The sequence below is a fragment of the Lynx canadensis genome, chromosome A2, assembly GCF_007474595.2.
Source record: "Lynx canadensis isolate LIC74 chromosome A2, mLynCan4.pri.v2, whole genome shotgun sequence".
NCBI classification, from domain to species: Eukaryota; Metazoa; Chordata; class Mammalia; order Carnivora; family Felidae; genus Lynx; species Lynx canadensis.
In genome coordinates, this window is record NC_044304.2 from 97,434,174 (window position 1) to 97,447,852 (window position 13,679).

Genomic DNA, 13,679 nt, shown 5'->3' on the forward strand with positions numbered 1-13,679 from the left:
GTTCAGCCTATATAAGGCTCCCAGTCGGCGCTCCCGGTACACGCGCTTCAACTTCGGTTGGTGTGTGTCGAAGAAACCTGACTACGACCTGGGGAGAACAGCGAAGAGGGTCCACCGAGCCTTGCGAAAGGTCCGCTGAGCGGGCTCGCGTCCGGGGCCACTCCGGGCTGCGGAGCACCCAGCGGAACCCACGCCTGGCACAGGTGTGGGACCCCGTCCTCCTGTCTTCGCAGAGGAGTCCTCGCGTGGTGAGTATGCGGTGAGGATGTTTCTTTTTTTAAGATCACATTCATTCCCTGTCCTTTTCGGGAGCTGCGGGAGATAGAGTAGTGCCCCTAAGTGTCTCCACGAAAATCTTGTCACGCCTTCACTGGCTGTACCCCAAAACAGAGTGGAGAGAGAAACCAAGCCTTCAGGGCTTTGATTTCCAGGACCCAAGTCCAGATAAGAGCTGTAGACAGACATGAGCTGCGGACAGACATGAGCTGCAGACGGATAAGAGCTACAGACCAATTTGCAATTTGTTCTTCAAATGCGCTACATAGTGATAGGCGCTACAAACTAATTGGCGCTTCAATGCGCTATAAACTGATAAGCGCTTCAAAAGCGCTGTAGACTGGCGCTTCAAATGCGCTACTAGCTGATGGGTGCTTCAATGCGCTACAAACTGATAAGCGCGTCAGATGCGCTATAGATGGATGGACGCTTCAATGCGCTTACAAACCATTATGGACTGCAGCAATATATGAGCTGCAGACTGATGATTGATTTGCGCTTTAAATGCGCTACAGAATCTGAGCTGCAGAAGATTAGCGCTACAAAAATGATACCATTAGCACTACAACAGCGCTTCATTGTGTTACAAGGCACAGGAACTGCAGAGGTACATGAGCTGCAGAGAATTTACACCTAAAATGCGCTACAAAGTAATAACAGCTGCAGAGATATACAAGCTGCACTGTTTTATGCTATAAAGAAACCTGCTATAAAGGGACAAGAGCTGTAGAGTAAGATTACTCCGTCTTCTTGGAGGGGGACCCCACCCTTTGTCTCTAACACACCTTTTGGAATGGCTCCCACTATGTTTTTCTGCAGGACGGTTGTCTGCATGATGGTGCTGTTACACAAAATGGAGCCCCGGGCAAAAATTAGTGTTTAACATTCTGCCCACACCATTCCTGCTATAGCAGTGGAGTGGAGGGGCGCTGACTTGAGTGTAAAAGGGAATCTTTTGGTGGTGGCAGAGCGAGCTGCCTTGCCTAGTTGCGCTTGATTGAAGTGGCAGTGTAGTTGTAGTGGTGGCGCGAATGGGCGTCCAGCAACAGTTTGTGGAAACTGTTGGTTTGCTTAGTATGGGCGGGGGGGGGGGGTTGGATCTGGGGATGATTGCTCTTGTTGCATGAAATGAATCTGGCTGTTGGAGGCTGGTGGGAGGGGTTTTGGGAGGGGGGGGATCGTGGGAGAGGCAAACAGCCAGTCTCAGACCTGCCCCGCCCATTCTAGCGCGCCTTCTCTGCAGTATCTGCTCAGAGCGGGCTTAGCGCCTCCCAGCGCCTACTCAGTGCGCGCCTCCTCTGCAGCGCGCCTTCCTAGAGCGCGCCTTCTAGACCATTTCTCCCCAACCCCGCCCCTCCCTAGCCCCCTCCTCTGGGTGTCTCCCCCCAGACCCCGCCTCTCCTTGAGCCCGCCTCCTCTGAGGCCTGTCCCCCAGGCCCCGCCTCCCCGTGAGCCCGCCTCCTTTGAGGCCTCTCCCCAGGCCCCGCCTCTCTCTGAGCCCTCCCCTGAGGCCACTCCCCCAGGCCCCGCCTCTCCCTGAGCCCTTCTCCTCTGAGGTGGCTCCCCCAGACCCCACCTCCCCCTGTGAGCCCACCTCCTCTGAGGTGGCACCCCCTGAAACCTCCCTCCCTAGGCCCGCCTCCTCTGAGGTGGCTTGCTCAGACCCCGCCTCTCCAAAGCTTGGCCCCTCCCTGAGCCAGCCTCTTCTGAGTTGGCCTACGGCCCCGCCTCCCCGGAACCCGCCTGCCCCTGCGCAGTGTGAGCCCCCCAGCCCCTCCCATCATTCCCACATCCTCTGCGCCTGCGTACTGCCTTCACTGCCTGAGCCTGGCTGCACAGCCCCTCCCTTCTGCGGTTTCTGTGGCGCCGGTTTTGCTTTTTATCCAGCAGTGTCTAATAAATATAAGAACAATAAACAAGAACAATTAGCAACAATGATAATTATACCTGGAATTTACAAGCACTTTTTACAAGTGCTTTGCATATATTAAATAACATAATCCACAATTTAAACTTGACAGTGGGTTATGAAAGGTGCTTCTGAGCATACATGGCTGGTGCCTCTAAGGGCAATCCAGCTAAATGTTTTTACTATAAATGAGAAATAAGTTGTTTTAAATACTTTTAAGGTTTTTTTGAGACACTAATGGGCATTTATGGTGGCTTACTGGAATAGGATTCTTTGGTGGATACAAAATAAGGAACAATTTGAACTGTGTTTCCTAGGAGTTTAGTGGCTTATTGGCATTGTTGGCCTTGGAGCAAGGATGAGGTGTTTATGTGTATGCCTGTGAAGCTAGGTTTTTTTTTCTTGGAACCCTAGGGTATTAGCCCTGGCTAACTTGCCTGCATATTTATTAATTGTGCCTGGCACATGGTAGGCATTCATTAAATATGTGTTAAATGACCAGAGTAAATTGGTTTATTCAGTGCCTTCTTTGGTGTCTGCAGGTGTTTTCTGGTTTTTTTCTGTGGTGCTTTGCTGTGCTGGATTGTCCAAGGCATTGCTAGCCTTATTTCTCACACTTAATAGGATCTTTAAAAAAAAAAAGCGTGTATGTATGTATACATATATATGTATATACTTTAAACTCCAATAATGTAAGCTGTAATTATAATAAAAAAACTATTTTAATTTAAAATATTCAGAAGAATTAGCTGTTTTTAAAATAAAAAGCAAAAACTATTTAAATATTTAAATTTGGGGTGAGTGGATTACTTACTGGTGGTACATAATTTTCATTTAAAATTTGTATAATGTAAAAACATTTTGAACATAGTTGAACATTTTAGCTGGCATTGTTAAACTTTTTTATTAAACCAATTTATGCCTTACTTTTATTCATATGTACCATGTTTATGTTTCTAACTAAATGAAGAAATTTTAAAACCTCATTTATCTTGATACTTTTATACATACTTATAATTACAGCTTTCAGTAAGTCCCCATGCCCACCTTGCCACCCTGACCCTCCCCTCCCCCCAACTCCTCTTAGGAAATTCTGTGTCTGCATTTTTTTAAAGTTCAAAACAATGGTAAAAATGTGCATATTAATATAATTTGCATTTCACAAATAGTACACAGAGTACTAAAAAAGAAATTGGGACTTTTGAAAATGTAAAGCAATTAAGAGTTGCTTAATGAAGTGTCATTTCCTAATGAGATGTTTAATGTGTGACAGTTTTGGGCCACTATTACTCTTTGATATGTTTGGGGAACGGAAGTTTTTAGAAGTCATCCTGAATAGTCAGAAATGAATTAAATGTATTTAATTCCTATATAGACTAGCAATTAATTCTTTTTCATATGTAAAGGTGACATCTGTCCCATGTGGCTCGGCTCTATGCTATGTATCCTTTCAGGTTTTCCTAAAACCTGACTGCACCTCCCCAGTCCAGCCCCTCGTAAGGGGGGTTTAAAGAGCCATAGTTCTGTAATTCAAATCAAGTCATAATGCTCCTGTTTCTATGTTAACTGGTGCTCTAGTTACTGTTTAAATATTTTAAAACTTTATTTACACAAATGTTAACCTGCCTGCCCACTATCCTATCACTTTTACAGTTGAAACCGCTCTTCTCTGGACAGTCATCTCCTTTAGGATTTAGAACCCCACCCCAAAATTTAAAACCCCAGAGGTGGGCACCTGAAACCTGATCTTGGTAAAGGTCAGGGGTCTCAAACTGGTGACCTTGCAGGCCAAATAAGACCCTTAATTTGTTTGACCAGCACTGGAATACAATTTTTTTTAAAGAATTGAATGTCTTTGGGGAGGGGGGGCATGCATCCCCAAATTACAGTCACAGCCTCCTCCTTACTGTCTTAACTTCAGGTCCTTTTCACTTTTATGGTACCTTCCTTTCTACTAAAAGCATTTGAATTTTAAACCCTTATTGATCTTCTGATTCCCTAAACAATACAATGATTGCTGATTTCTGAACATGTTGTTATATCTGTCCTATTATTGTATTTTGCAGATATTAAAACCCATCAGATCTGGGCCTCAATAAAACTCATCTCAGTGACTGTGATTGACATGTAGGTTGTTAACCTTCCTGACCTGGGTCAGGCAGCGCCAGGCCATGCTCTGAATGCCTTTCCAGAATTTTGAAAGTATTGTCTGGATGACAGAAGTGGCACCCGAGTCACCTGACTTGTGCTTATTAGTTGTTATTTAATGGGACATTAAAATTCTTAATTTTGTAAATAAAAAGTCCCCTATTTTGTAACCTTATATTCTGAGTGTCACCAATACAGTTATCTCCAAGGAGTTGGAGATGAAACAGTGTCACAGGTTATGATGTATTGCATCTTCTAGTTTTTCTACATTTTTAGACTATTTAGAATATTTAATCTTAAATGTCAATTAAAACTATTAAAATGGCACAGTAATTCTGTCTCTTAAAGATTCTGCTTGGGGCTTGGGGGGAGATCCTGCTTGCTGTATAGCCACTCCTTGGAGTAGGGAGGGGGAGGGCAGAGGAGGGGCCTAAAGGATTATGAGGGGTCTTAAGGAAGAGGAAGGAAAGGGTATTTCTCTACACCCAGGGTCAAGGCTGAAGTGTACGGCCATCATTTTTGATTATCACGTTGTTTTTTTTTTTTTTTTATGCCCTATTGATTTAAATGTTAGCTATTTTTCACCTAACTTCTTTGGATAACACATGTTTATCTTTGTGGGTTGTAAATAATATAATTAATTTAGTGTCCATTTTGCCTTGATGAGTCAGAGAGGAAAAGGTGGCCAGGACTGCCAAGTTAAAATTGTAGTGAATAGGCAGTCTGCCTGCTTTGTATATTATATTTTTAAACTTTTGAGCACTTTTCTAAAGTTGTCCAGATATGAGAATTTAATGCTCATTGTAAAGTTATTAAAAAAATTACTCTAAATGCACTTAGCCCTATTTTTAGGAAGTACATAGGCACTGTTGGATCATTTATTTTAGGTGTGATTTATTGTCCCCATACCCATAATTAGGACCTTTAATCCCCCAACCCCCCCCCCATGCGCCATATATCCACTCACCACCTAGGAGTGCAGCCCTATCCTGCTCTAAATTACAAACTTTTTGGTGGGATTGTGCTGACAAATTTTGTTTAAAAACCAGAAATTGCAAACTGGTGACCTGAAAGTCAAATGAGGTCCTGGATTTGTTCAACCTACGGTGTATACAAAAATAATTTAAAAATTTAGGTGGAAAATGTATGCCTAGGTTGCTATAGTTGCAGCCCCTCCCTGTTTTAATTTTAGCCTCTTTACACAGAACGTTACATTTCTATTTTCTTATTAATAACTTTATTAATAACTATCAATAACTTTTATTATTAATAACTTTAATAACTATTAATAATGTAATAACTAACAGTTATTAAATATTCACACTGTGCCTTACCTGCATTGTTTAATTAAATCTATACTGTAAGTTTCTGAGTGTCCAATTTGATAGCTCAGCTCCTCCTAAGAGGCATCAATTAATATTTGTTGATTGATCGCATAATAAGGAGGGAAACTGATATACACATGTTGCTGCTCAGTGCCACTTCTGTCCCACAGGGAATTCTCTTTGGGAAGTCAAATTGTGGTCAGAAAAGTAATTTAGATAATCCTGTGGGTTTTGTGGCAGTTGTTGTTGTTTGTTTTGATAATCATTTACCTTCTGCATGGAGGTAGACCACATGACAGTTGGCCAAAGTGCCCCCTTCCCCCAGAGTTGATGAATATAGGCATTGTGATTTTAAGCCCCCACCTTTTTTTTTTTTTTTTGGTTCCCTATTAGCTGGAATATTAGCTGTGTTTCAGGTAAATTGTCTAATAACAGTTAATCATTTTGCCTTTACTTTGTGGTTTTATTCTGGCTGGGTCTTTGACTTGAGAGGTTTTTGCTGTGCTCTCTTGATACAGGGTTGTTTGTTTACAATGTCTCAGTGTTCTTTTCTAGTCGGTGAAGGTAAGCTTGCTGTTGATATAGTTATGTGTTGTTGAGTCATAATGAACAGGTGACATTTGAGGAGGAAAAGGTCATTTGGATTTTTAAAAAATGGGGTGCTTTTTGTTATGCTTTGTTTAATTGATTAATTTCTTTCTCCCCTTTTCAAGGTTTGCATTTCTTTACTAATTACTGATGTAAACAAGTAGGGCAAAGAGATACTTTAAATACTCATGTATTTGAAGTATTTTTGGTGGATACTTTAAATACTCATGTATTTGAAGTATTTTTGGTGGATACTTTAAATACTCATGTATTTAAAGTATTTTTGGTGGATACTTTAAATACTCATGTATTTAAAGTATTTTGGTGCATACTTTAAGTACTCATGTATTTAAAGTATTTTGGTGGACACTCTAAATGCTAAATTCTTTTTTGTAATGTGCTGCTTTGAATGTACATGTTAAATTTATGCTTTTGTCTTCCTTTACAGAAACAAAAAGCTTTTGAAAACAAAAAGAAGAAAGGGTGGAAGAGGAGGCCAGGACCCAGGCCTCCATCCCCACAGGAGCGAAGCTGCACCTGGGAGGTCTCCTCCCACTCCAACTCTCACCCTGGGGCCCGACTGCCCACCTCCTCCTCCTCCTCCTCCCCCCAACGGCCCTTCCTCCTCCTCTTCCTCCTGCTCCTCCTCCTCTTCTTCTTCTTCCTCCTCGCGCAGCGGCCAAAGAGGCCAGTACATCCCCAACCTGGCCGAACGAAGGCGGGACGATCTCTCTGAAGAGATCAACAACCTCAGAGAGAAGGTCATGAAGCAGTCAGAGGAGAACAACAACCTGCAGAACCAGGTGCAGAAACTCACGGAGGAGAACACCTCCCTCCGTGAGCAAGTGGAGCCCGCCCCTCAGGATGAGGAGGATGACCTCGAGCTCCGAGGTGCTGCAGCGGCCGCTGCCCCGCCCACTCCCATAGAGGAAGAGTGCCCAGATGACCTTCCCGAGAAGTTTGACGGCAACCCAGACATGCTGGTCCCTTTCATGGCCCAGTGCCAGCTCTTCATGGAAAAGAGCACCCGAGATTTCTCAGTCGATCGCGTCCGCGTCTGCTTCGTGACCAGCATGATGACCGGCCGTGCCGCCCGCTGGGCCTCCGCGAAGCTGGAGCGGTCCCACTACCTGATGCACAACTACCCAGCCTTCATGACCGAGATGAAGCACGTCTTTGAAGACCCTCAGAGGCGGGAGGCTGCCAAACGCAAGATCAGACGTCTGCGCCAAGGCATGGGGTCAGTCATCGACTATTCCAACGCCTTCCAGATGATTGCCCAGGACCTGGATTGGAATGAGCCCGCCCTGATTGACCAGTACCACGAGGGCCTCAGCGACCACATCCAGGCGGAGCTGTCGCGCCTTGAAGTGGCCAAGTCGCTGTCCGCACTGATAGGCCAGTGCATCCACATCGAGAGGAGGCTGGCCAGAGCGGCCGCGGCACGCAAGCCTCGCTCCCCGCCGCGCGCGCTCGTTCTGCCGCACATCACCAGCCACCACCAGGTAGATCCCACCGAGCCTGTGGGAGGTGCCCGCATGCGCCTGACCCAGGAAGAAAAGGAACGACGCAGAAAGCTGAACCTTTGCCTCTACTGTGGGAATGGAGGTCACTACGCCGACAACTGTCCTGCCAAGGCCTCAAAGGCTTCGCCGGCGGGAAACTCCCCGGCCCCGCTGTAGAGGGACCTTCAGCGACCGGGCCAGAATTAATAAGGTCCCCACAAGATGATGCTTCATCTCCACACTTGCAAGTGATGCTCCAGATTCATCTCCCGGGCAGACACACCCTGTTCGTCCGAGCCATGATCGATTCTGGTGCTTCTGGCAACTTCATCGATCACGAGTACGTTGCCCAAAATGGGATTCCTCTGAGAGTCAAGGACTGGCCGATACTTGTGGAAGCAATTGACGGACGTCCCATAGCATCGGGCCCCGTTGTCCACGAAACGCATGACCTGATCGTTGACCTGGGAGATCACCGCGAGGTGCTGTCATTCGACGTGACTCAGTCTCCGTTCTTCCCCGTTGTCCTCGGGGTGCGCTGGCTGAGCACACACGACCCCAACATCACGTGGAGCACCCGATCTATCGTCTTTGATTCTGAATATTGCCGATACCACTGCCGGATGTACTCTCCGATACCACCGTCGCTCCCCCCACCAGCGCAGCCGTCCTTTTACTACCCGGTGGATGGATACAGAGTTTACCAACCAGTGAGGTACTACTATGTCCAGAACGTGTACACTCCGGTGGATGAAAACGTCTACCCAGATCACCGCCTGGTTGACCCCACCATAGAGATGATCCCTGGAGCACACAGTATCCCCAGCGGACACGTGTACTCGCTGTCCGAGCCTGAAATGGCAGCTCTGCGAGATTTCGTGGCCAGAAACGTGAAAGATGGGCTGATCACCCCAACGATCGCCCCCAACGGAGCCCAAGTTCTCCAGGTGAAAAGGGGGTGGAAACTGCAAGTCTCCTACGACTGCCGAGCTCCCAACAACTTCACCATCCAGAATCAGTATCCTCGACTCTCTATTCCAAATTTGGATGACCAGGCTCACCTGGCGACGTATACTGAATACGTACCTCAGATACCTGGATACCAAACGTACCCCACCTATGCCACGTACCCGACCTACCCAGTAGGATTCGCCTGGTACCCGGTGGGGCGAGACGGACACGGGAGATCGCTCTATGTCCCCGTGATGATCACCTGGAATCCGCATTGGTACCGCCAGCCTCCGGTACCCCAGTATCCGCCGCCGCAGCCGCCACCGCCGCCGCCGCCTCCGCCGCCGCCGCCGTCTTACAGCACCATGTAAACACTTGTCGTGTCCTTCGAGATCTCTGCCCTCAGATTTACTCCTGTTCAGCTTCTCAACCAATGACTGTGTGCCAAATTGGGCTACTGCATCTTCAGGCCAAACCTGAGGCACGGTCCTCTCTGAAACGGCTACGGAAAGGTCAGGGCCACCCTGGACGGGCACACGTCCTGAAAAGCACCAAAAGAGCGACAGAGCATTTACCAACAAATTATCTCTCGGTTTTCCACCGTAACTGCCAATGTAACGAAAATTCGTTGAAATCTCTGTCACCATCTGAATTAATAGGCTGCCAGATTCCACCTTTAACATTTACAGAGAAGCTGATGCAAACACAGGAAATGCTGATTTCTCTATGGAGGGGGAGATACAGAGGAGGAGGAGGAGGACATGACTTTTCTTGCAGTTTCGGTACCCTCTTTACATCATTGGAGGACCGACGCCTTATTAAGGAAGCCAGAATTGTTGGTGCAGTGTAAAACGGCTTCCGTGATCTTTTTGCTGCACCCTTAGAAACTTCACCATCTTCAGACTCCACATTCATGGTTCCGTTAATTCTCAAGGAGCAGCAACTAGACTGGTTCTCCCAGGAGCAGGCAAACCCCCTGCAACAGCAACACCTCAGGCCTCAGAAGGAAGTGCTCTCTCAGAAGGGACTCTGGCATGTTTAGAGTGTGCCTTCACACCCTGGTGCAAATCACATGTACCCAAGAACTCTGGCTTTCTCACAACACCTTACCATCATCATGCCAGTAATGGCTTCCATGAAGTGTTAAACCCGGTAATTAGAGACTGTTGGTGATTACGTTTTGGTCACGCACGAGGGTTAATGAGTAGCAGCAAATCAAAAGGATTCTTAACCCATACCCACCTCTTAAGAGACTCTGAGTTAATGCTACCAACTTGTCCATCAGAAGAAATTTCACGGGTGTTGTTAACTGGCTGGAAGAGCCTCATCTGAAGTCTTGGAAGCATCTCTCCATGTGTCTGCCTCCATTTGCATCTGGGCATTTCATCAGCAGTCCCCTCACTAGACTATAGCATTAGGATGCTTAGAGAGGGGACACGAAATTTAGCACCCAGACCCACACTCCTATGCCTGCGAAGGATATCTTTGAAGAAGAGGGATTGAGGCACTGGACATGGCCTTGAAGATACGGACTTCTTTTGTGAGCTTTAAATCCAGAGAGCGACCTGATGGGTAACCACTTTAAAAGGATCAAGCGTTCACACAACGGAAAGCGGTCCCCTCTAGGGGATGGAGAGGATAATAAGCTGCCAATGAATGAAAGGCCTCGAAGCAACTCAAATGACTCAAAGCAACGGACAACACAAGCGTTGTCTTCAGTCTGGTGATGACGTCTAGTCTCCTGGATGCTTTGTGCTAACCTGGGACTGCCTGACTTCTTTAGCCTGGTCTTTTGCTACTACCTTGAACTGTTTGTCTAACCTTTCTCTTTCTGTTTAATTCTTTACTACTGCCATTAACCCTGCTGCAGGATTCGTGTCATCTTTCCTGCCTGGTTGCGGAGACTCCATTTTGCTGCCATGCACGGAGGAGAAAGAGGCAGGCTTCGAGGGGCATGTGTTTCAATACACAACGTCCAATTGCCAAAACACAGTTTGAGCAGTAGACCGTGTGGTATATATTTCCAATTGCTTATCATGAAGAGGAGTCCAACGGTGAAGTTTCATTTTTCATCCACATCATCTTTCATACATTCATTATCGTCCCCCCCCCATTCTTGCATGTTTAAATACTTAAAAGTTTTAGCTGTAGGTTAGTGGTGTCTTTTAACAGTGTTTTAAAGTGGTGACTGCTTTCAGAAGTTATTTCCATTGAATTACAAAGTTCTATCCAATTCTTACTGTTAAACTAATTAAAATGGATAAGTTAACATAGTATAAAATATTTTACTGTGAACTTCTCTTACAACACTGTGAATGAGAGTCCTCAGAACTGGAGTATTTGTATAGTGGTTCATCCCGTTAACCTTCAATCTTCTATTTTAACATATACAAGTTCAATTTTATCAATTGGGCCTTTAACAAGTCACACAAAAAGATTTACAAATCCAAAGAAGATAACTAATTGGCTAGTTAATTCCAAAAACGTTTCCTCCCCCCCCCCCCCCTTCAGTGGAATCAGAAAGCTTGTCAGTCACCCACGTGTATTAGAGTAATTACTTTTAAAATGGTGCGTTTGTGCTTCTGGACTATTTTGAAGCGTCACTTCAGTTTACCTCAGATCAATCCATCATCCATACATTTGATTCAAGTTGTTTTGTGTCAAACTTACAGTTGTCAATTGATCTTCAAGCTGCAGAGGACCTAGAAGTAGGTCATTTGTCTGCAGCCCTGTGGCATGTGCACACGGACATTTGCCATCACTGCAAGCAAACGTCTGGAGATGTTGACCAACGAAAGCAGCGGTCAGGGAGAGCATGGTGATGGGGATGAAGACCCTGACACACATTTGGCTGTTTAGTAAAGCTTGTGGAAAACTTTGGGCAGTGTGTACTATGCTTTATTGCTATATATACTCTCTATTATACTATCTATAAATGTAGGTGTTAAGAATAAGTAATTTCAAATTTATTCTATAGTATCAGGATTTAATAAGTTTCCTTTCACTGAATTTGTTGCTGTTGATTATGTTAATTGGACACTTTTTTTTGGCATTTTTCCCACAAAAATGCCTTTATTCATTAGAAAGGAAAGAGCAAAGGAATTAAATCTCTAAGGGAGTTAGAAAGGGAGCAAAATAAAGCATAAAGGACATAAATAAATCAGCATATCAGCGTTATTAAGCAAAGCCGGTAGTCGACCTTTTTGAAACAAATTGGCAAACGTGATTAACTTTTGACCCAAATTTTCAGTGTTCATGAAATCAAGGAAGAAGAAGATATGAGCTCCCATTGTTGGGCGACCCTGGAGAGAACTAGTGAAGGTCATCACACTAGGATATTGAGATGGAGGAAGTTTACATACATTTCTGAAGGGTCAATTTAGTTTGAGCAATGAGGTATTTGTATTGGATGCTGGAAAACAGAGAATTAGTTTGATTCAATCATGCAAGGTGGCACAATGGATAAAGAGGGCACATCTGTGTCGTGCGGTCTGGATTTGTTTTTAAGTTTGCAGGTACCTCTTGGGCTCCTGGATTGATCTGGTTGTCATCCACCACAGACATCGAACATCAGATGCAGTTCCAAGATTGGCAACAGAGAACACTGCTGGAAAGACCCGGACAAAAATGAAGGATCACCTGCCGTGATGAAGAGCTGGGTGGGAACCGTTTATCTAAAGAATGAACATCTAGTGGGGTTGAAAGTTCTTTGTTGTCTCGGATTGTAGAAAACGATCAATTGAATTGGTCTGTGGAAATTGTGTTGTTTTTATTTCTTTATGTAATCATTTAAGTAATAGGGGATATATATAATGATAAGTATTTTAGGGTGGGAGGGACTATTAAGTAATCTTAAGTGGGTGGGGTTAGTTTAAAAGTTAGCATGATATTATGTATTAGATAACTCTATAAGTGGACATGTGTACTTACTTGTGATCCTTTACCCTATGATTGCTACCCTTAAAGATTTCAAATAAACTCAGAGGGACCTGCAGAGAGATCAACCTATTTAGGGCAGATTGGACATGGACAAAACTCTAGTGGGAAAAAGTTCAAAGATGATTAGATAAATCATTTAGAAGAGGCTCTTTGCCCTGGGTGTTAACTCCAGGGGTCCAGATTGTGAGCAAAGCCTTTGGAGAGTTACAAGATGAGTAGGTACTCTTTGAAAAATTCTTGCTGGAATGAAACTGGTAATGATGGAAGGTAAATATTTATGGAAGTTACCGGACAGTGATGATGCCCCTGTCAGTGGCCCTCCTACTTACCCCTGCCTCCTCTCCCTACCACCTCCCTACCCTTCCCCATTTTATTGCTGTATTTCTCTCTATTTACTAATATTGTATTGATGTTATAATAAAAATTCAATTAATAAAGATTTAGTGGTTAAGTGCAAACTGTGTCCTGATCATTTTAGCGTCCACCGACATTAAAGGAACAGGGTGAAGGTGTGGAGTGGGGGAGGGGGAGGAAGGGAGATGGGAGGGTAGGGCAATGGGGGTGGGGAAGTGGAGAGGGTGAGGGGAGGAAAGGAGAGGGGAGGGTGAAGCAGTGGGGGTGGGGCAAGGGGGAGGGTCTGGGAGCCTAGAGGGAGGGTGGGGGTAAGTTTGGAAGTGGGGGGGTCGTATAAAGAACACATTAAACAACCCAGTATCAATTACCCAGAATACTCCAGGAAATCAACTAAATTATTCCCAGATGCAAAACTTTAACATATAAAGTAAAAATAAAGCACCACCATTAATGCTTTATGAATGTAATATAAAAACATTAAGATGCAAAACTTTAACATATAAAGCCACATAATGGTGATTCTATTAAGAAAATAAACTTTTAATATGAATCCCTCATGGAATACTTGATATTTATTAATAGAAAAATTATAAAATCATTAAGGACTGAAAGTAAGACATACTAGTGAAATAAGATGGAGATGAATGATAAGGTAATAATAAGATGGGAAATGAACACGTGGAT

At 44.7% G+C, this 13,679-nt stretch overlaps 1 protein-coding gene across 1 annotated transcript; it reads left to right on the forward strand.

Annotated features, from left to right (window-relative positions):
* Positions 1 to 41: 41 nt before the first annotated feature.
* On the forward strand, positions 42 to 13,099 carry PEG10 (paternally expressed 10). The gene is given in 3 exon segments (XM_030307979.1): positions 42 to 259; positions 6,695 to 7,899; positions 7,902 to 13,099. Coding segments are annotated over 3 exon segments (2,382 nt in total). The 5' UTR covers positions 42 to 254; the 3' UTR covers positions 9,074 to 13,099.
* The last annotated feature ends 580 nt before the right edge of the window (positions 13,100 to 13,679 follow it).